Source organism: Cherax quadricarinatus, chromosome 60 (assembly GCF_038502225.1).
Source record: "Cherax quadricarinatus isolate ZL_2023a chromosome 60, ASM3850222v1, whole genome shotgun sequence".
In the NCBI taxonomy this organism is placed as follows: Eukaryota; Metazoa; Arthropoda; class Malacostraca; order Decapoda; family Parastacidae; genus Cherax; species Cherax quadricarinatus.
Window position 1 is genome coordinate 11,606,144 of NC_091351.1, and position 23,443 is coordinate 11,629,586.

The following is a 23,443-nucleotide window of genomic DNA, read 5'->3' on the forward strand; positions in this document are numbered from 1 at the left end:
GGTGGATGGGACAGCGGGTATCTTTTGTATGTGTGTATGCACCAGCGGAAAATGATGTGAGGGTAAAAAGGGATTTTGTATGTGAAGAACTAGTTTTCTTCTTACGTGGTTTACCTGCAGTGGCCGTCGTTGGTGGCGACTGGAACTGCGTTATTAGGAGGGCTGACGTGGAACCAAAAGGGGCGGGGCACGTGTCGGCGGCCTTGCGCGATCTTTTGAGGGATATTCAGTTGCGGGATGCGGTTGGAGGAGGGGCGTGGGAGGTAGAGCACACTTTTGTAAGACGGGGTTACGCTGCTAGGTTGGATAGGCTGTATATATCTCAAGGGGTTGGGTTGACATTTTTCCGTACAATAGAAGTAGCTTATTCGGATCATCGGGCGGTAGTAGCAGAGGTGGCGTGGGAGTCACTAGCAGGTATATCTAGGGGATATTGGAAATTAAATACAAGTGTGTTAGGTGATGAGGAGGGGATAGAGGGATTTGCAACGCTGTGGGAGGGGTTACGTGCAGAGATAGAAGGGGTAGAGGATGTGGTGATGTGGTGGGATGGTGTGGCTAAAGAACGGATTAAGCACTATTACGTAAAGGAAGGGAAACGTATCAATTCTTTAAAATATGGGCTTGCTAACTATTTGGAGGATAGATTACGGGGTTGCTATGCGAGGGGGGCGGTGGCGGGCACTTATCCAATGGACGAAATTATGGCAATTAAAGGGAGGCTGCGTGAGGTACAGGATGAGAGGTTCCAAGCGGTGAGGGTACAGGCGGGGGTGGAAGAGGTGTTATGGGGCGATAGACCTTCATCGTGCGTATTGCGTAGGCAGAAACAAAGACAGCAGGCAATGACTATTCCATGGTTGGAGGTTCATGAATCGATAGGAGGGTACAGGGAGGGGCAGGTCATACAAGCTACGGAAGGAATGGGGGCGTTTGCTGACAAGTGGTATGAGAAGTACTGGCAACGAGAAGGGGTAGAGGATGGGGTTTTAGAACAGGTGTGTGGGAGTGTGGTATGTCAGTTGCGTAACAGTGATAGGGAAGCACTGGGTGGGGAAATAACTGAGGGGGAAATATGGAGGGCTTTAAGTGGAATGCGAAAGGGCAAAGCACCGGGAATTGATGGACTCCCGGCAGAGTTTTATCAGCAGCATTGGGAATTATTGAGGCATTTTCTGGTTAGGTTATTAAATTGCATGAAGGAGAGAGGTGAGCTGGGTGAGAAGCAGGCAACGGCTGTCGTCGTATTGGTACCGAAGGGTAAGGGGCAGCATACGCTTCGGGATTACCGGGCGATCTCGTTGTTATGCGCAGATTATAAATTGTTTGCAAAGATTTTGGGAAATCGGGTCAAGTGTGTGGTAGGGCGGGTAGTATCAAAAACTCAGTTTGGTTTGCCAGGGAGGTCTATGGTGGAGGGGCATGGGTTACTTAGGGATTTCGTGGAGGCAAAAGGGGGGGGGAGGGAGGGAGGTTTGGTGGCGCTCGATTGGCAAGGGGCATACGATAGAGTGGATCGGAAAGCATTGAAAGCCATCCTCAGGGGTCAGGGGTTTGGGGAAGAAATAGTGGGCTGGGTTGAGGCGTTGTATGGAGGTGCAATGGCGAGGGTACAGATTAATGGTCGATTGGGTGGGAAGATTGTAATGGGTAGGGGACTTAGGCAGGGGTGTCCTATGTCACAATTATTGTTTGCGTGCGTACAGGACCCCTTTTATAGATTGATGGAGCAGCGTATGTGTCACGTAGAGGGACCAGGGTGTGAGGTTGCGAGGGTTTGGCCAGTTTTAATTGGGTATGTGGATGATACAACTGTTCTGATCAGGGAGGGGATGTCAATGGACACATTAGACGGGGTAGTACAAATGTTCGCAGGGGCAACTGGTATGAGGGTAAATTCAGATAAATCCATGGTCATGGGGTTAGGAGCTTGGGCGGGTAGGGTTGATTGGGGTAGTGCAGTTGTGAGGAGGCAGGTGCATTCGTTAAAAATCTGCGGTCTTATTTATGCAGACGATCTACCTGTGGCACGCATGGAAAACTCGCTTAGGATGGTAGAAAGGATTCAGGGACGCTTGGGTGCATTGCGACCTTATCATTTGACCCTTGTGCAGCGTGCCATTGTTGTTAATATCTTACTGTATAGCAAAGTATGGCACGTGGCAGCCGTGTTCCCATTAACTGGGCCGGCAATAACGAACATACTTAGGAAGGTTTTTAAATTCTTGTGGGGTTCGAGCTGTGATTGGATTAAGAGGGATGTGGTAATGTTACCTGTAAGTAAGGGGGGGCTGGGATTGCTGGACTTAAAGCGGAGGGTCAAATGTGTCTTCATTAAAAGGGAGGTGATGAGGGAAAGTGTGGGTGGGGGGGGTTTGGCCAGGATCCATAACAGATTGCAACGGATGTATACAGGAGTTGAGTTGCATGAGTGTGAAACTGTGTTGAGGGCTCTGGCGTGGGATCGAGAGCCAGCAAAGGTTAAAATAGGTAGGTTGTGTAGATTGTTAGCCGGGAGGGTTGTAGCGCCTGTAGAGGGAATTTTCCCCATGTATGCATGGGGAAGTATATGGAATAGGTTGAGTAGGATGAGGTTGCAACCTCGTGTTCGGGATGTAATGTATCGTTTTCTGCATGGCATTTTACCGTCGGGTGTGGTTCTACGGGATAGACGAGTCGTTGACGGGGGGGGGGGGGAGTGTGGGATATGTGGTGGGGAGGAGTCGGCTTTTCATGTAGTATATTTTTGTGATGGACTGAGGAGTGTCAAGGGGTGGTTAAATAGGGTGATAAATAGGATAGGAGGTAAAGGAATTTCTGTATTGAGAGCATTAAGTCTCGACGTGGGGGGTTGGGAGGAAAGTGTAATCAGAGCTGTGGGGTACATTATGGCAGATTATATCTATATAGTGTGGGGATTGCGGGGCAAACAGGTTACTGAGGTGAAGAGGAGGGTGTTAGCGTTAACGTTCTATAAAACGGTATGTAGAAATAAGGAAATTTATGGGAGGAGGTGGGTGAAGGATTTTTCAGAGGGATATAGGCAACTTACGTTACAGGTTTTATTAGACTTGTAATATACGAGGGAGGGGAGGGTATGATTGGAAAGTGTTGCTGGGGTAGGGAAGTCAGGGGTGAAAACAGGGTTGCCTCCCTGGTAATGGATAACAAAAGTTTTGCGAGAGTGTTGGATGAGTGATGCATGAGTGAATAATATGTGGACCACGGGTGCTTGCACCTGTGGAGCTGGCCAGTTTTTGTGTAAATGGACTTTATACTTATTATACATATTGTGTGTGGTAATATTGATTTACGGTAATGACATTGTAATTTGGAGATTTGCTATAATAATTGCACGTATTTGCTCCAACTTGTTTTCTAGGTGCCTTGCACTGCATAGTGTTGATGCTGTGATCATGCACGGTGTCCAGAGATATGATGTGATATGTTTGTATTAATGTCTGTGCATAATTGTTCGTCACTGGTGTTCTGCAATTCAGTTTTGTTTTGAGAGTAAAGAGGTTAATGCACGTCAGATAGTGTAATAAAGTTGGGCAACAGTGGTGTTATAGGTTTTTGTGGTTAGGTGCGTGCTAGGCACAGTCTTTATGTGTTACTTATGTCATGGTTATATTTTATGTTGTATTGTACTGTTGTCAATAGTACTATGTAATGTCCATATAAAGCTGTATAGAGCTTGAATGTCATAGTTGAAGCTGTGTTATTGTTTTAACACTGGAATTGCATGTTTAAATGTGTAAAGGCTTACATGTGTTGGATTTTGAGACTAAGTTTATTCTTATGGTTTTGTAGTAATTTTGTATGTCTTTGTGACTTTTCTATATCACCATTGTTATGTAATACATATTGTTATGTAACTGAACCATTAGGACAATTACATAAATTAACGTTGAATCATTGCTGTGTGACTTTCGATTAGGCAATGTCATTGTTTATAGTATGTTAGGTTGTAAATAGTGGGGTGGTTGGATAACCACGGAGGGGGGGGGGGGTAATATGTCTGTATAATATGTTCAGTGCAATGCATTGTATGGTCTGTAGTCGATTATTAAGTACCATTTCGAGGGATGTGTATATAACAGTGTTGTTCATATCATGTAATTCTGTTGGGTAGCTCCAACAGGTTTGGGTTAAGTGATAGGATGAGGGAGCAGGGAGGGGGGGGGTGTACCCACACGGAGTTGTAAGTGTGGTGTGTAATATTAGATCATTCGCTGCCTGACTACGGTGGAGTGCGGTTGTGCCCAGCACCCCTCTGCTGTCTTTCAGGCGAGCTACCACAGTACATCAACAACCATTGAGTAGTGTGGACGTGCGCTGCTCATTTTGGGATATCAAAATGGCTGAACATACAGTACGGAGAGTAAATACTATCTGCATAGAGCTGGTTCGTGGTACGTTAAGTGGAGATACGATGAACGTACTTCTCCCTAACATCATCAGGGACACATATGGTATCCCCAACGAGGAATTATATGGCGTCGCTCTTAATGGTTTGTCAAGAATCTTCGTGAAATTTCTGAGAGCCGGCTTCTACACAAGAATTGTCGAGCAGTACCAGGAACAACGCATGAGTGTGAATTCAGCGATGGATGTTGTGTTACATGATGTTTCCAAGTACTACACATGGGTGAAGGTACGGAATGTACCCTTCGAGGCTACGGCGTATGGACTACAGGAGTTTTTTCGCAGTTATGGGACAGTGCATTCTGCAACCATGGGGGTATGGAGGGATGGTCCGTATGAAGGAATGCCGGAAGGTTCTTACACCCTTAAAATGTCTTTAACAAGGCCTATACCATCCTATGTAACGATGACCGGTTGTAGAACACAGGTTTATGTGTACTATGCGGGTCAGAGAAAAACATGTCGTCTGTGCAGCTCTTATGAGCACATGGCAGCCCAGTGTCCTAGGAGGCAGGCTCCTCGAATTCTGGAAACGCCGATTGTGATTCAACAGTCGTGTGATTTGGTGCCTGGCTCTGTTGCCTCTGGAGGCCGGAGGCCTGATCTCTGGAGCAAGGAGGTCGACCGGGAGGTGGCGGAGGAGGAGACGTGTGTCACTATCCCAGGGGAGTCGGGGGAGTCGAAGGTGTTAGCTGAGGAGTCTTTAGTCCAGGAAGCTTCGACTCAGGAGGGTTTACTGGCAGATGTCATCAAGGATTTTTTGGATGGGGATGAGCCCGGTGTAGAAGGTGTCCTCAGTTTATGTGAAGTTGGAGAGCTGGAGGGACAACAAATTGTGGAGAAAGACTTGAGTAAGAAAAGGCTGGAGTGTGTGGTGGCCGTGGAGGTACACCAGGAGGATTCGTCTGAGGGTGAGATGTGTGTAAGTGGAAGTTCTAGAAAAAGAACTGCGGCATCAGAGATAGATGAGGTTATTACCCCGGGGCAGAGGCCGGGGAAGAAGTCATGGGCAGCGGTTGTGGAGCCGATGCCACATAGTGCTAGAGGTGCGCCTGAGTTGCACAGTGGGAGAGGGAGGGGGGAGGTGACTGCACAGGATAACTCGAGTGGTAAAGGAATACGCAATGTGAAAAGTGCAGCGAGTAAATCCCAGCGGCATAGGGGAAAGCCGCCACTTCTATAATTTTCAGAAGTGTCACGCTTAATGTCAATGGACTTAAGACTGAGGTTAAGAAAGTTTGGTTGGAGTGGTTTTTACGGCGGTTTGATGTAGATATTTGCTTTTTGCAAGAGCATAATCATAGGGCTGGTTGTGTGTTGCGGTTAAAAGGATATCGGATGTATGTTACCAGTGGTTTGCAATTGAAAGGTGGGGTAGCAGTGGCGATAAAGGAGACCAGCCCCTTGCGTGTCATCGGCTGGGAAGAGGGGGGGGGTGGGAGGGTCGTGAGGGTGGATGGTGTCTGGGGTGAGAGTCGAGCTAGTTTTGTAGGAGTTTACATGCCAGCAACTAGCAATACCAGGGTAAAAGTAGATTTTGTCAGAGAGGTATTGCTGTATCACTTGAGAGGTTTGCCTGCTATAACAGTAATAGGTGGTGATTGGAATTGTGTGATTAGGAGTGGTGATGTCGAACCGAGAGGGGCGGGTTGTGTGCTGAGTGTGCTGAGGGATGTATTGCGAGATATTGGGGTTGTTGATGTGGTGGGGAGGGGGGGATACCTAGTGGAGCACACGTTCGTCCGTAGGGGATATGAAGCGCGATTGGACAGAATTTATATTAAGCAGGGTATAGATGTTGTGAGGGTGCAAACCTTCGATGTGGGGTTTTCGGATCACAGGGCGGTAATAGCAGATTTGATGTGGGATGGAGTGGTGCGTATTTATTCTGGGTACTGGAAATTAAATGTAAGGCTTCTTAAGGAGGATGTGGAGGGGCCTTTTTTCAGTGATTGGTGGTTGCCTTTTTGGGAGGCTAGGGACAGGGAGATAGATCTGTTAGATTGGTGGGAAATGCAGGCAAAACCGGGAATAGCGAATTTTTTTAAGGTTAGGGGACGGGAAGAGGCGAGGTGGCGTTTTGGGTTGCAAAATTATCTGGAGGGACAGTTGCAAGATTGTTATGTTGGGGGAGGTGGTATGAGGGATGACATGGACAGTCTGAGGAGTAGGATCGCTGAAATACACAATGATAGGTTTGATGCAATTAGGGTTAGGGCGGGGTTAGAGGATGTATTGTGGGGTGATAAGCCGTCTGGGTTTGTTTTACGTAAATTTAGGGACCGACAGAGTGTAACCACCATTCTACAATTGGAGACAAGCCCTGGGGTGGGAGGGTATCCAGTGGGTCGAGTCCTATCCAATACTGAAAGTATGAGTCTCTATGCTGATAGTTGGTTTAGGGAGAAATGGAGTTGGAGGGAGGGGGGTTCCTGGGAGGGTATTTTTGAAGGGGGGTTCCATAGCATTTTAAGTGAGCAGGATAGAGTGGGGTTGGAGGTTGGTATAAGTGAGGTTGAGGTGGAAGAGGCAGTTTTCGGGATGAGTACCGGGAAAACACCAGGGATAGACGGTATACCAAATGATTTTTATAGAGCACATTGGGGGTGTATTAGGCAGTGCTTTGTTAGGCTATTGGATCATATGTTAACTAGTGGGAAGTTGGGCACATCGCAAAGTACGGGTGTCATAGTTTTGGTGCCAAAGAAGAGGGGGGGTAGAGAGTTGAGTGCTTACCGAGCAATATCTTTGATGTGTGCAGATTACAAGGTTTTTGCGAAAATTTTGGGTAATAGACTGAAGAAGGTCATGGGGTCGGTGATACATGGGGGACAATTTGGTATCCCGGGGAGGAGTATGCGGGTAGGTCATGGACGTATTCGGGATTTCCTTGAGGGTAGTAGTAAGGGAGGTATTCTAGGTCTGGATTGGGAGAAAGCTTATGATTATGTTGATAGGGACTTTTTGTTTGAGAGTATGGTGAGAATGGGTTTTGGAGGGAGGGTGGTTGGATGGGTGAGGACATTGTATGAGAATGCATCGATGAGAGTACAGGTAAATGGTAGGTTGGGTAGTTCAGTAAGCATGGGGAGGGGTTTAAGGCAGGGGTGTCCACTCTCCCAAATACTCTTTGCATGTATGCAGAATCCTTTCTATGTTCTGGTTGATGGTGGGATGGGAAGGATGGGGGAGAGAGGTGGATTTTGTGGGAATATTGTTGGTTATGTAGATGATACAACTGTTTTACTTAATGAGATAGAAGATTTAAGTAAAGTGGGAAGGGTAATTGAGATTTTTGGGAATGCTACTGGGATGAGAGTTAATAAGCAGAAATCACGGTTGTTGGAGGTAGGCAATTGGGTAGGAGGGACCTTGGGGGAGGAGTTTGGATGGATAACTGTAGATAGGCTAAAGATTTGTGGGATTTTGTATTTAGCAGATGTACAGGAGAGTAGGAGGGTTAATTCAGAAATGGTAATGGACAGAGCTTTGAGTAGGCTCAGGAGTCTAAGGGCCGGGGATGTAACCTTGCATCAAAGGGTTGTGGTGGTAAATACGCTGATTTATAGTAAGGTGTGGGGAGTGGCGGAAATTTACCCCTTAAGAAGTCAGGATTTTATGGAATTACAAAGAAGAGCCTTAAGGTATGTGTGGGGTTTTGGGAGGGCGTGGTTGGGTAAAGATGTGGTAATGACTGCGGTAAGACAGGGAGGATTGGGATTGATTGCATTAGGGTCTAGGGTGAAGGCGCTATATGTGAAGCAGAGGTATATTCGGGCAGCGGGGGAAAGGGGTCTTCGGGTGGGGGAGGTGATGGGGGATATCCGCAAATGGTGGGGTGGCAGGGACTTAGTGGAGTGTGAAGATATGTTGCGGTTTATGTTAAAGGTACGCAATGTTAAAAAACTCAAGGTAAAACGGTTAGTGGGTGTGGGTCGTCGTCAGGAATCAATGCAAGGGATGGCAGTGTATCCCACATATGATTGGAGAGTGATATGGGTGGAATTTAGTAAATTAAGAATACCGGCAAGAGCGAGGGAATTAGTTTATAGATTTCTTATGGGGACGTTAGCATCGAAAGAGGTGCTAAGACGAATGGGTTTTGTGAGAGAGGCATCATGCGGTTTTTGTGGGGAGGTTGAAACGGCTTTTCATGTAGTATATTTTTGTTCTGCTTTGGAGGTGGTAAGATTGTGGTTGAAGAGGGTTTTCTTTTTATTGGGGGGGGGACAGATATCAACCCTCAGGGCTTTAATGTTAGATATGGGAGGGGTACCCAAAGAGGTGGGGAGGGCTATCAGATACGTAATAGTTGATTACTTGCATGTTTCTTGGGGGATGAGGGAGGTGGAGGGAAACATTAGGATAAAAGCGTTGGCGGCGTGTTTTTATAGGACAGCATGTAGGAACAAACAATTATATGGGGGAAGGTGGGTAAGTAGTTTTCCAGAGGGATATCGTGAGCTTACTGTTGAAAGTCTACTCCGTTTGGTGACGGGGTGAGAGGCAAGGGGTTGGTCTCTTCAGTGGTGTGTCCTCTTGGAGTGATTGGAAGCCTGATGAGGAAGGTTGATTGGTTTGCAAGGTGGTAGATGTGGGTAAAGTTTTTTTTTTTTTGCAGGGAGCCGTCGGGGGCTCCGGGGTATGTAGACCTTTATGAATTTTGTAAAATCACAGAGTCAAAAGTAGTATGTGATTTTCTGTTTTTTCTCTTATTGTTATAAGAACCATTTTATATAGGGGGTTTATATTTATATGTATATTGTGAGGATATGTTTTATACATTCGAATCTGATGTTAGAATTATCCTTGTCATATGTCTCTTTTTTATCGTATTGAATGGGTACATAATGACCTATGTACCAAAATATAAAAGTATTTGATGGGGTTTATATATACCCTTCATTTGACTGGAAGGTCATATTATATATTGAGTGTTAATAGGTAACATTAATTTTGTGTGTGTGTAGGTGTGTTTGTGGGAACCAATGTCTTAGGTATAGTTCTATCATTGGATGTAATATTTTTTTAGTTTATTTGGTGAAAAGTCATTTAGTGCTTTATTTCTATGTATGATCCAGTTTGTTCTGTATGAACAAATGCACATACACGTATGTGTGTATGAGCATGCGTATATATGTATATATATATATGTGTATATGTGTGTATATATGTATATATATTATATGTGTATGTATATGTATATATATATGTATATGTATATGTTTGTAGGACTCATTCCTACATGTTTTCTATAATGACTCCGACTGTTTGTTTGGAAGTCGGTTGGTTGGGTTTTTTTTAGTAGAATTTGTTATATCAATGTGTTACAATGTTTTTTTTTGTGTATCTGACATTGTCTGCCACTTCTGTTTTGGATGTTATGTATTTAGTTTGTCTAGTTTTTGTTTTTAGTGATAAGTCTTTTTTGTTTGTTTGTTTGTTTGTTCTAGTATAATCCAGTCTGTGCTGTAAGAACATATGTGCACATACATGTATGTGTATATGTGCATGTGTATGTATATACATATATACATGATTATAGGACTTATTCCTACATGGTTTATGACTCCGACGTTCTATTTTGTAGTCGGTATGTTTTTTTTTTCCCGTAAACGGGTTGGGTTTCTTACGGTAGAATTTCGTTATATCAATATGTTAAAATGGTTTTTTTGTTTATTGTAGTGTACTGACATTGTCTGTCACGGTTTTGGATTTGCTAATTGTCGGCTTGTATCAAGTGTAATGTTGTTTTTAAATAAAATATAAAAAAAAATATTAGATGTAGGGAGGATTATGTTAATTATCGACTTAAATGAGTTTTACATATTATATTTTGTAATGTCATGTTTTAAATAAAATATAAAAAAAAAAAAAATTGAAGCTTTTGGTTATAGGACCGAGGTCTTCCGCTGGCTTATCAATCCACCCCGTAAACAAGTAAATTTGTGAATTTGTGAGAGTATATGCAGATGTGACGTATAGATCAGGGTGTGTTACTTCACGAGTTACGTGAGTGTAACGTGACTGGCGTATATCAGGTTGTTTCAGGAAGGATGCCTCTGCGTTGAAGGGCTATTCCTCCAAAGAACTGGAACTGCATCTTTCATCGTTCGTAACAAATCCTTGTCTTCAAGAGGGGGTGGGGCACTGGATAAATTCCCCTAGTTAGTTCCCGATTAGCCAGGCTGTGGTTCGTGCTGTCAACAGTAACAACTTTGTTGATCAGGCCTTCATCCACCAGGAGGCCTACCTACCTACCTGGAGTCTACCTGGAGGGTATTCCTGAGATCAACGCTCCCGCAGCCCGGGCCATGACCAGGCCTCCAGGTGGATCAGGGCCTGATCAACGAGGTTGTTACTGCTGGCCGCACGTAGTCCAACGTACGAACCACAGCCCGGCTGATCTGGCACTGACTTTAGGTATCTGTCCAGTTCCCTCTTGGAGACAACCAGGGGTCTATTGGTAATTCCTCTTAGGGCAAGTGGGAGACTATTGAACAGTCTTGGGCCCCGGACACTTATTGTGTTTTCTTTGTGTACTAATGGCGCCCCTACTTTTCACTGGGGGTATGTTGCATCGCCTACCGAGTCTTTTGCTTTCGTAGGGAGTGATATCTGTGTGCAGATTAGGGACCAGTCCCTCCAGGATCTTCCAGGTGTAGATTATGATGCATCTCTCGCCTGCACTCCAGTGAGTACAAGTGCTTCCACGCGTTCCCAGTAGTTAAGGTGTTTGATGGAACTTACATGTGCAGTAAAGGTTCTCTGTACATTCTCTAGATCTACAATTTCACCTGCCTTGAATGGGGATGTTAATGTACAGCAGTATTCCAGCCTAGAGAGAACAAGTGATTTAAAAAGGATCATCAATGGCTTAGCATCTCTCGTCCATCTCATTATCCATCCTATCAGTTTCCTCGCAGATGTGATAGTGGCACTGTTGTGATCTGGGACCGGGCCGCAAGGCGTTGGCCCCTAAATACATCCTTCGGGTATCTCAGTGTTCTGTATGATCCCTATGGGTTTAGCACTTTTCCGTGAACGTTGTTTTTTTGTGGTGGGAGGGATATCGACACCATCTGCTAGCCTACCCGATTCCTTCGAATGAACGGTGGGAGGGACGGAGGGAGGGATGGATGGAGAAGAATGTGTGAGAGAGGGAGAGGAATGTGTGAGAGAGGGAAGGAGAGGAATGTGTGACGGGGGGAGGGAAAGGAGAGGAATGTGTGACGGAGGAAGGGAAAGGAGAAGAATGTGCGACGGAGGGAGGGAGAGGAGGAGAGGAATGTGTGACGGATGGAGAGGAATGTGTGGCGGAGGGAGAGAGGAAGGGAGGGAAGTGACGACACTTCCTGTGTTGGGACTAAGGCGCCTCGTTTTCTGCTATCTTGTCTCAGTCGATCATTTTTTTTCCTATACTTTTGTTAACTGAGAACAAATGAACGTAAGACTAGATGAACATTGCTGTAGACATATTGGGCTATGGTAAGCAAATCTTGCTTACATTCAGCACCTCTGCCTATATACCTGACCAATCTAGTTTTAAAGATACCTAAGGGTTATCATTTCAAGTACAAGGAATAGTGGAGACTCGATCCTAGGAATATAGCCACATTACTTGGCTTTCTTGGGTTATCCTGGGTTATTAAACCTCCGGGGTTAATACTTCTATTAATTCACCTTTAGTACCAAATTATGACTCAGGGGTTATCACATGGTCTTGATAAGATTTGGGTGTGGCGTGGCGAGTATTGCAGCTACCTGGAGTCTACCTGGAGGGTATTTTGGGGATCAACGTCCCCGCGGCCTGGTCCACGGCCAGGCCTCCCGGTGGATCAGGGCCTGATCAGCCAGACTGTTAATGCTGGCTGCACGTAGTCTAACGTATGAACCACAGCCCGGCACCGACTTTAAGTATCCGTGCAGCTCCCTCTTGAAGGCAGCCAGGGGCATATTAGTAATTCCCCTTATGCATGGTGGGAGGGTGTTGAACAGTCTTGGGCCCCGGACACTTATGGTGTTTTCTCTTAGCGCACCAATAACGACCCTACTTTTCATTGGGGGTATATTGCACCCCATGCCCAGTCTTTTACTTTCGTAGAGAGTGATTTCTGTGTGCAGATTCGGGACTATTCCTTCTAGGATTTTCCAAGTGTAGATTATGATATCTCTCGCCTGCGTTCCAACGAGTACAGGTCAAGTGCTTCCAAGTGTTCCTAGTAGTTGAGGTGTTTGATAGAACTTGTATGTGAAGTGAAGGTTCTCTGTACACTCTCTAGATCTATAATTTCACCTGCTATGAACGGAGATGTTAATGTATAGCAATATTCCAGCCTAGAGAGAACAAGTGATTTGAAAAGATCATCATTGGCTTGGTATATCTCGTTTTGAATGTTCTCATTATCCATCCTATCATTTTCTTTGCAGTTGTGATCGTGGCACTGTTGTGATCCTTGACAATGAGATCTTCAGACATTACCACTCCCAGGTCCCTCACATTATTTTTCCGCTCTATTGTATGATCAGAGTTTGTAGTATACTCAGTTCTAGTTATTATCTCTCCAGTTTTCCATAACGGAGTAGTTGGAATTTATCTTCATTGAACATCATATTGTTTTCCGTTGCCCATTGGAAAACCTGGTTTACATCTTCTTGGAGGTGGACCAACTAGCTGAACTTAAAAATAACCTTGCAGTAGGCCTGCTAGCTAATTCTAGGCTGGTTCTATTCACACCCTCGCATTTTTTAATAAATTTTGAGGGGCAGGAACACCAGGGAGCTTCAGAATGATTTATATACATTGATGGTTACCTGGAGGTTATTCCGGGGATCAACGCCCCCGCGGCCCGGTCCATGACCAGGCCTCCCGATGGATCAGGGCCTGATCAACTAGGCTGTTACTGCTGGCCGCACGCAGTCCAACGTACGAGCCACAGCCCGGCTGATCCGGCACTGACTTTAGGTATCTGTCCAGCTCTCTCTTGAAGGCAGCCAGGGGTTTATTGGCAATTCCCCTAATGCTTGAGGGGAGGCTGTTAAACAGTTTTGGGCCCCGGACACTTATGGTGTTGTCCCTTAGTGTACCAATGGCGCCCCTACTTTTTATTGGGGGCATTTTGCATCGCCTGCCCAGTCTTTTACTTTCGTAGGGAGTGATTTCTGTGTGCAGATTTGGGACCATTCCTTCCAAGATTTTCCAAGTGTAGATTATGATATATCTCTCCCTCCTGCGTTCCAACGAGTACAAGTCAAGTGCTTCCAAGCGTTCCCAGTAGTTAAGGTGCTTGACAGAACTTATACGTGCAGTAAAGGATCTCTGTACACTCTCTAGATCTGCGATTTCACCTGCTTTGAATGGAGATGTTAATGTACAGCAGTATTCCAGCCTAGAGAGAACAAGTGATTTGAAAAGGATCATCATGGGCTTGGCATCTCTCGTTTTGAAAGTTCTCATTATCCATCCTATCATTTTCTTTGCACGTGCGATCGTAGCACTGTTGTGATCCTTGAAAGTGAGATCCTCAGACATTACTACTCCCAGGTCCCTTACATTAGTTTTCCGCTCTATTGTATGGCCGGAGTCAGTAGTATACGTACTCTGTTCTAGTTATTATCTCCTCCAGTTTTCCATAACGGAGTAGTTGGAATTTGTCCTCATTGAACATCATATTGTTTACCGTTGCCCATTGGAAAACTTTGTTTATATCTTCTTGGAGGTTAACCGCGTCCTCAGCAGATGACAGCCTCATGCAGATCCTAGTATCATCCGCAAAGGATGATACGGTGCTGAGGTGTATATCTCTGTTTATGTCTGATATGAGGATAAGGAATAAGATGGGGGCGAGTACTGTGCCTTGTGGAACAGAGCTCTTCACTATGGCAGCCTCCGATTTAACTCTGTTGACCACTACTCTTTGTGTTCGATTTGTTAGGAAGTTGAAGATCCATCTCCCCACTTTCCCAGTTATTCCTTTAGCACGTATTTTATGGGCTATTACGCCATGATCGCATTTGTCAAATGCTTTTGCAAAGTCTGTGTATATTACATCTGCATTCTGATTTTCTTCCAATGCATCCAAGGCCAGGTCATAGTGATCCAGTAGTTGTGAGAGGCAGGAGCGACCTGCCCTGAACCCATGTTGCCCTGGATTGTGCAGATTTTGGGAATCCAGGTGATTTGCAATCCTGCTTCTTAGCACTCTTTCAAAGATTTTTATGATGTGGGACGTCAGAGCTATTGGTCTATAGTTCTTGGCTAATGCTTTGCTGCCACCTTTATGGAGTGGGGCTATATCCGTTGTTTTAAGTGACTGTGGAATTTCACCCATGTCCAAGCTCCTCCTCCATAGTGTACTTAGGGCACGCGAGAGGGGTTTCTTGCAGTTCTTAATGAAAACAGAGTTCCACGAGTCTGGGCCCGGGGCTGAGTGCATAGGCATGTTGTCAATGGCTTTTTCGAAATCTATCGGAGTTAGGGTAATGTCGGAAATCTGGCATACATTTATGGAGTTTTGAGGCTCATTCATGAAGAAATCATTTGGGTCGTCGATCCTCAGACCGATTAGTGGTTCACTAAACACAGTCGTACTGGTAAAGAGACATATCACTACCTTCCTTTATTTCACCTCTTATTCTCGTGCTGTCTTCATTTCTAACCTCCCTCCCTCCCTTTCTTCCTTCCTACCATTGACAACGTTTCTTCCATATGCAGTAAGCTTCACGAAGCCAAAATCTGTAAAACTAACTGTATGGGCAAAATGTCTTCATTTATGTATCTAGCATCGTGTTGGTGTGTCACATTATTACCTGCAAAATAGGTCATTGTTGAGGGATAATAAGTGGAAGATGCAGTCTAGTGTGGACAAACGTATGATTTTATTTTAACCTGTTTTGAAGATTATGCTGCACAGTTCTAGTCTCCATATTTCAGAATGACAAAGTTGATCTGATGTAGCAGAAAGCTTCCTACGAAGATAAGCTAATACGTACATAACTTGTAAAACGGATTCAAAATGGGCAGATTTAGATTTAGAAAAGATACGGGAAAGCACTGGTGTGGCAGTGTTAGAGTGGAGCAAACTGGAAATAAATCTCTTAAGTAGATAACAATATGACATCATATGCTAGTATACAAATGGAAGGCTACAAATGGTTTACATGCCCATTTCCACACTATAGATGTACACCAATTACTTAGAAAATTTATATGAAGTGTCTAGTCATATTCCAGTCACCACTTAGGAAATACTGATTACCACCACTTCTTGGAATTGACTGAGGTTTGCTTTAGTGCTGTATACAATATTTAAATAAGGGTTTACTCTAGTTCCAGGATATATAGATACACTTGTGGATTGAACATAGTCTACGTAGACTACAACAACAAGAATAGTAGTGAGGGAGGTGGTGGTTAAAGTAATTACTGGAGAGAGTGTGAAGGATGTGACAGAGTGTGATGGGGTGAGTCAGATCTGTAACGGAAGTCTGCATGCCTGCCATTCACAGCCTAGCTGTAACAGTAACATCAGCAGCAACAATAGCACAGCGCAACAGCAGGAGCAGCAATAACAGTGCACAAGCAACAACAAAAACAGCAGCAATTTTTTTCATAATTAATATACATAAAAAGTATACATAAAATATAAATATAAACAGTAAGAGGAGTTGAAAAGCCCATAGCATAGCAGTTTGTTATTCAGGAGCAGGAACAGCATGAATAACAGCAACATAGTATGAACAACAGAAGCAATGTGAATACCAACACCAGTTTAAATAACAGCATCAACATGAATACCAACAAATGCAGATAGAAAAACAAAAGCATGAAAAACCTCGACAGCAAAAAAAAAAAAAAAATAGCAGAATTGATAACAGCAGCGTGAAGAGCAGCAACAGCAACATGGACAGCAACAACAGCATGAATAACAGCAGCTTTATGAATGCTAAATAACTAAAAAAAAAGTTTCTCTGCAGGTTCCGAGAAAGGTATTCCCATATACCATAATTATCCCTGCCCCTGTAACTCAGTGTATGCAAAAGGAATAATACAGTTCAATATCAACTTTGAAGATTTGAAGTTAATTAGAGGAGTCATTTTCAAATTATTGAGTGGAACCTATTCTAATTCCTTCTATAAAAAAAGGCAAATTAGCACTATCTACACAGCCCAAAATCAATTCGAACCTTCCACTAAGTATACCAGTTTTAAAAGTTCAGAAAAGGCATATGTAAGTTATATCACGGAAAAAAAATGACACGCCATTTAAAAAATGGCAAATTCGCAGCTTCTATATACTCCAATAACAATTCTGACTTCTTAGGTATTTTACAATTGTACTTATGTGTATCTGTATCTAGATAAACTTAAGTCAGATACGCTAGTGTTAAAAATTTGAAAGTTATCTCATGGAAGCCAAACTCGGCCACTAGCTGCAGGAACCTTTCTTTTGTTGCCATACACCAGCTTTGAAAATTTCAAGCCGATCAGATGAGGCGTTCTGAAGTTATAAACTAAAACTTTGAAGGAAGTCCCCCTCATTCAAAAAAAAAAATAGGCAACTTTACGTAATAAAGTAAATAATTTGTATATTATGTTTAAAGTAAAAGAATAGTATATTGTCATAGCTGGGGGGTGTCCATGTTAACCTAGTAATGTTTGGGTCTACATCAAAATGGCTGCCACAGTGTCTAACAAAAATATTGATGGGTTATTATTCTTTGGGATGTATAATATGTTCATTGGGGAAATAGATGAATAAAAGGTTGTCACATATAGTATGGTGGAGGGAGAGTTGTGGTAATGGAAAGAAGGATGATTCAATACTTGAGTCATGAGGCCGAGTGATTCACCTTCACTCAAGGGAACTCATGTTGAGTGGCTGAGAGGGACGAGAGGAGGGAGGAGAGGAGAGGGAGGAGAGGAGAGGGAGGAGAGGAGAGAGAGGAGAGGAGAGAGGGAGGAGAGGAGAGAGGGAGGAGAGGAGAGAGGGAGGAGAGGAGAGAGGGAGGAGAGGGAGGAAAGGAGAGAGGGAGGAAAGGAGAGAGGGAGGAAAGGAGAGAGGGAGGAAAGGAGAGAGGGAGGAAAGGAAGATAAGGATATGAAGAATGGAGACTGAGAGGTTGAAGGGAAAGCGGTGGGGAAAGGTAATAGGGAGGGGGGGAGGGAAGTTGAAGAATGGTAGACAGTAGGGAGACGGAGAGATGGGAGTGGAAGTGAAAGTGGAGGTAGAAGCAGGCAAGGGATGGTGGACTAGTGTTGCCTGATGGAGGGGGAGGGACCTGGGGGGGGGATATTCGTGGAGGGGGAGGAGCAGGGAGGGGGAGGAACAAAGAGGGAAGAGGAGTAGGGTGGCAGGAGGAACATGGTGAGTTGGAAGGGGAAGCGGGAGGGAGGAGGAGCCGGCCGGCTGGCTGATGTTTGAAAAAGTTACTTTATATAAGAGTAGAAAAAATACAATTTACAGAAGGAAAAAAAAAGGCACAGAAACTCGTGAAAAAATACACTGTTTGCTGATACATTTCAAGAATTTCCATTAGTATAGTGTATACCAAGTTAGCCAGCTGCCACGCCCTGATTTCTGAACAAGATGGATGTAGCCCACACCCAGCCACTTTATAAATATATATCATTAAAATTATATTTTTTTATTTCTTCATAATACCTGGAAAATATTAATTGTTAATGGGGTATGAGGCAGTGAGGTCCCACGTGGTTCATTGTTATAGGACCTATTGCCATGCCTCTCTAGTTATGTTTCCCAAATTTAATATTTATCCCGATATGTTTGTAAATATGTACGGTAGTACTGTTGCCATTAAATGAAAAGCCAAGTATGCCAGAATTTTGAACAATTCTGCCTTTTTTTTGTAGAAAAAACTATTGAGCCTTAAAAATTCTGCTAAACCGTGTATTAATCCCCTGATATTTTCATATATTGGTAAATATTTCCGAAGCGACATTGTTCTTCAAAGATACCTTGATGACGAGGCCCCGGATCCAAGGAATTGGAGCTACCCTTCCCTTCTTGGGAGCACCTCCCAGGCGTCATAGCCCCTACTTGTTAGCGCTTCGCCGTGAATATAATAATCCAATGGATATTACTTGGAATAATTGAAAATAAGTGAGGAGTGTAGGAGGTGGTGGTGAGGCTGAGAGCAACGGTCGATATTACTTACCAAACCGCAGTGTTGTTTCACACATATTGTTTGTAATGATGAATGCTAGGGCTTGTCTCTGTGTAATTATGTGCTCGGTAATGTACATTAATGAGATACGAGGAGACATATAACTATTATTTACCGTATTATGTCACTTGCACCTTATGCAAATAACCGGACTCAGTTGCCTGTCAGACCTCTCTTTTCTTGTTCTTTCTCCAGTGGAATATAAAATATAACAAAAATTACGTATTTTTAATTGGAAAATGTTAAAGGATTATAAAGATCTATTGACATTTGTAAATACGATCAATTACAAGATGAAATTAAGGAAAATTTCCCGGCGCCGCCATATTCGCGCCACATTTGAACCAATGAACGGCGGGCGGCGAGGCGGCAGCCAATCAGACGTGGCTTGGCGAGTGACGTCATCAGGGGTATATAAGGGGAGTGACGCCTTCCACATTCAAACGAGGCATCGCGAGGGCAGCGTACACAGTTCCTTGTGATCTCGGCATCAACGTTTTTTTAAAGCTTTATACTACTACAGAACAAAATGGTAAGTTTAGTGCTTCTTTCAGCAGTTTGTGAGCTTGTTAAGTGTTATTTAGTCTCCGTATTAGCACTTGTTGAAGGTGGGTGAAAATTGAGTTTCGTGGCTTTAAATCTGAATTTTCAAAACTTTCTAGATATTCTAGCAAGTTATATGTCCCTGGTAGGTTTGGCGCTTTTTGATCATGCGAGTTATCGCAGCCAGTCTGATTTAGCCCACCATGGGCTACATAAAATCTACCTTCTACCCACCTCCCTAAATAATTTTTCAAGTACTAGCCAAGTTCTATTCCTCAATTTACGTGAGGAACTTGAGGTAAACTACGGAGCTGGCATTTAGGCAGACTAGTTACCACCTTACATTAATTACCCCCCCCCCCTATCAATGGCTGAAGCTTCCCCCCCCCCTCCCACCGACCACATAATGTCATCCATGGCCTCGGCACTGAAGTCTGTAGTTACACCGTCTATATATTTTAAAGTTTGGTCAAAGAACTTTGCCTCTAATCGTAAGATAACCTGAATGCCTGACTGGGTTTGCCGGTGCTTACCTCCCCCCCCCCCGGTCTTGAACAAAAAGAAAAGTAGTGACCTCAACGGCACCTTAACTACACAAGGCAGCTTGCAACGCTTGTCCCTTTTCCCACTGGTAAAGGGACGAGCAAGTGTAGAATAGTGGTAGGTACAAATTTAGTGGCTAGAGAAAAATTGGAGGCATAATTTTCATAGGTAGTATGAAGACTGGTAAGAACTAAGGAAAGAAGTGTAAGGCATGGGCTGGTTATGAATCTAAATTCCTCCACATTCGGAACTATCAGTTACACTGATTTAACGTTAACTTTAATGTTTTTTCTGGAGTGTTTTTTTAATCCCTCCAGTTTCCATGCTTCTGGGAAAAGCGACCCCTCCCATAGTGACAAAAAACAAAAAAGGCACAGCCACTAATTCTCATTTTCGTAATGCCTGAGTAAGTGTTCATCTGAATGTTAATTTCTAGTTAACATTCAGTTAACTTGTCTTTGGTATAGATTTTTGCGCAAATAAAAGACCCAAAAATGTCAATTAGTAGGACCCCTTAATTTATGGGGAATGGCTTTCATCAGAACTTAAGCCTAAGTCTAGGCTACTTTATTTAACCAGTATTTGTATTAACATTAATTTTTGCTACATCAAATTTTCAAAGTCCACGTTGGGGATACACCACTTAAAAGGATTTAAGCCTAAATCCAAATCCTGCTAGGGAAGGATCTAAAATGTATGGCTTTTGTAGATACATTTAACTTGGGCTTCCCCCCCCCCCCCATTTTACTTAATGCCATAAAATTCACACTTAATTCTTTCCACAGCGCGAGTGCATCTCAGTCCATGTGGGTCAGGCTGGTGCCCAGATGGGCAATGCCTGCTGGGAGCTGTATTGCCTAGAGCATGGTATTCAGCCTGATGGCCAGATGCCTTCAGACAAAACTGTAGGTGGTGGTGATGATTCCTTCAACACATTTTTCAGTGAAACTGGTTCTGGGAAACATGTTCCCAGGGCAGTGTTTGTCGACCTAGAACCAACTGTAATAGGTAAGATTTAATTTTTTAATTAACTTTCACTTCGCCTACAGTCTTATTTTTGCAGTTTAAGACTGCAGAAGTCTTAGCCCCCCCCCCCCATCCTTTCAGGACCTTTTGAAGTCCTGACACTTCAACTATTCAGTCTTACTCCTTAAAATTCCTGTATTCCAGAAATGCCATCTACTTCACCCTTTTCCTTCTTGACACTTGTGCACTGCATACTAACTACTCATAAACGTAAATATTCATACCCAACTCTTCCAGAGTATAAACCCCCCCCCCTCACCCAGTACCCCATAAATATATTGAAGCTTCCCAAAACAACTCTCCCTCTTAAAGATTTATTACCTAAACTTGCTTAATCACTAGCTTTTTATCGGTAAAGTTGATTTACTCTTGCTGACAGTCACCACTTTACAAACCCTCACCACTTTACAAACCCTCACCACTTTACAAACCCTCACCACTTTACAAACCCTCCTATCTTAAAAATGCAAAGTGCTCAATTTCCACCTCCCTCAACTTAAGTTTGGCCAGAATTTTTTTGCTAGATTTGCCTCTTAATGTTCACACCTTTCCCTTAGTTTGCTAACTTTTCCCTCAAAGAAGGTTCCTTTATGCTCGGTACTACCCATCTAGGTAATTGGATCAATGTTCATCCCCTGAATTGAGCCTTGAATGCCTTAAGTTCGAACCCCCCCATAAAATATGCAAATTTAACTCCTTACTGAATGATTAAGAACTGATCCTTCAATTTAATCATATCTTAAATTTCTAAGAACCTCTGATTCTCTTCCAGATGAAATCAGAACTGGCGTATATCGGCAATTGTTCCATCCTGAACAACTAATTACTGGAAAGGAAGATGCTGCAAACAACTATGCCCGTGGCCACTATACTATTGGAAAAGAAATTGTAGATATAGTACTTGACCGCATCCGTAAACTAGCAGATAACTGTACAGGACTTCAGGGCTTCCTAATTTTCCATTCCTTTGGAGGTGGCACTGGTTCAGGCTTTACTTCCTTGCTTATGGAAAGATTATCAGTAGACTATGGTAAGAAGAGCAAATTAGAATTTGCCATTTATCCGGCTCCTCAAGTTGCTACAGCTGTTGTTGAACCATACAACTCTATTTTGACTACTCATACTACACTTGAACATTCAGACTGTGCATTCATGGTAGATAATGAGGCCATATATGACATCTGCCGTAGGAATCTTGACATTGAACGACCTACATACACAAACTTGAACAGGCTCATTGGCCAAATTGTTTCTTCAATCACTGCTTCCCTACGCTTTGATGGTGCTCTTAATGTTGACCTTACAGAGTTCCAGACCAACTTGGTCCCTTACCCAAGGATCCACTTCCCATTGGTAACTTATGCACCTGTAATTTCTGCAGAGAAAGCTTACCATGAGCAGCTTTCAGTTTCTGAAATCACTAATGCCTGCTTTGAACCTGCCAACCAAATGGTAAAATGTGATCCACGTCATGGAAAGTACATGGCCTGTTGTCTGCTTTACCGTGGAGATGTTGTGCCAAAGGATGTAAATGCTGCAATTGCTACAATAAAGACAAAGCGAACCATCCAGTTCGTAGATTGGTGCCCAACTGGTTTTAAGGTTGGGATTAATTACCAGCCACCTACTGTAGTCCCTGGTGGAGATTTGGCTAAAGTTTCACGTGCTGTGTGCATGTTGTCTAACACTACTGCAATTGCAGAAGCTTGGGCACGTCTGGATCACAAATTTGATCTTATGTATGCAAAGCGAGCATTTGTTCATTGGTATGTTGGAGAGGGAATGGAAGAGGGAGAATTTACTGAAGCCCGTGAGGATCTTGCTGCCCTTGAGAAAGACTACGAAGAAGTTGGTGTGGACTCTGCTGATGCAGAGGGTGAGGAAGAAGGGGAGGAATATTAAGCAGTCTGCAGAAAGATTTAAAGAATCTCAATAAAATTCAAAATTTACTTCAACTTTGAATACCCAAATCTAGTTATTAGTGAACCATCTCCTGCTCCAATTTCAGAGGCTCCTTTTAGGCTTTTCAGTTGATGTCCATAATGTGGGCGACTTACTGGTGTGATCCCTCAAGGGAGGTTCCTTAATGTTGGTGAGGGGCTCTTGATTTAGGGAATTTGTATCTTCCAGTTCCCCGAATTAAGCCTGAATGCCTTCCACATCCCCCCCCCCTCCAGGCGCTGTGTAATCCTCCGGGTTTAGCGCTTCCCCCTTGATTGTAATAATACTGGTGTAATTAAGGGTACTTTTAGTAATGTCCAAAGCCAAGTTCTTGGGAGCTACCGACCCTTGGTTAGCACCAATGAATATTTGACCACTTTTATTCATTTATCCAGGTTTACTGAAACCTAGTGCATTGACAGGTTCAGGAACCAAATTCAATACCTCTTGGTGATTGGGGAAGGGGGACTTACTGGCTTTTGTAGGTTTATTTTTAAGGGTCCTTGATAAAAGTACAATTTAGGACTGGCCAGAGTGCCTCTTTAAAGTTACTGGTTGACTTAATAGTGCTCCTGATATGCTTAGAAGGGGGGGGGGGGAAAGTGATCATAATTTCATTGTCCTGCCATGGACTATTCCTGTTAATTTCCAGACACTAATTCCCCCCCCCCCAAAAAAGTGATTCTGATCCAAGGAAGTAACTTGCCTTCACCTTGGCTCAAACCAGAATTAGTTCCCCAGGCACTTTGATTATAACCCAAATTAGTGCTAAACC

At 43.6% G+C, this 23,443-nt stretch overlaps 1 protein-coding gene across 2 annotated transcripts in view; it reads left to right on the forward strand.

Annotated features, from left to right (window-relative positions):
- Positions 1 to 22,676, forward strand: part of LOC128694429 (tubulin alpha-3 chain) — a 29,109-nt gene extending 6,433 nt beyond the window's left edge. The window contains exons 1-3 of one of the 2 annotated variants that reach the window (XM_053784534.2): positions 19,009 to 19,147; positions 20,487 to 20,709; positions 21,500 to 22,676. In XM_053784534.2, the coding sequence (XP_053640509.1) occupies positions 19,145 to 19,147; positions 20,487 to 20,709; positions 21,500 to 22,629 (1,356 nt within the window). In that variant the 5' untranslated portion in view covers positions 19,009 to 19,144 and the 3' untranslated portion in view covers positions 22,630 to 22,676. Of the gene's footprint in view, positions 1 to 19,008; positions 19,148 to 20,486; positions 20,710 to 21,499 lie in introns of those variants that run through there. The other variant, XM_070097954.1, reaches the window with a different exon arrangement.
- The last annotated feature ends 767 nt before the right edge of the window (positions 22,677 to 23,443 follow it).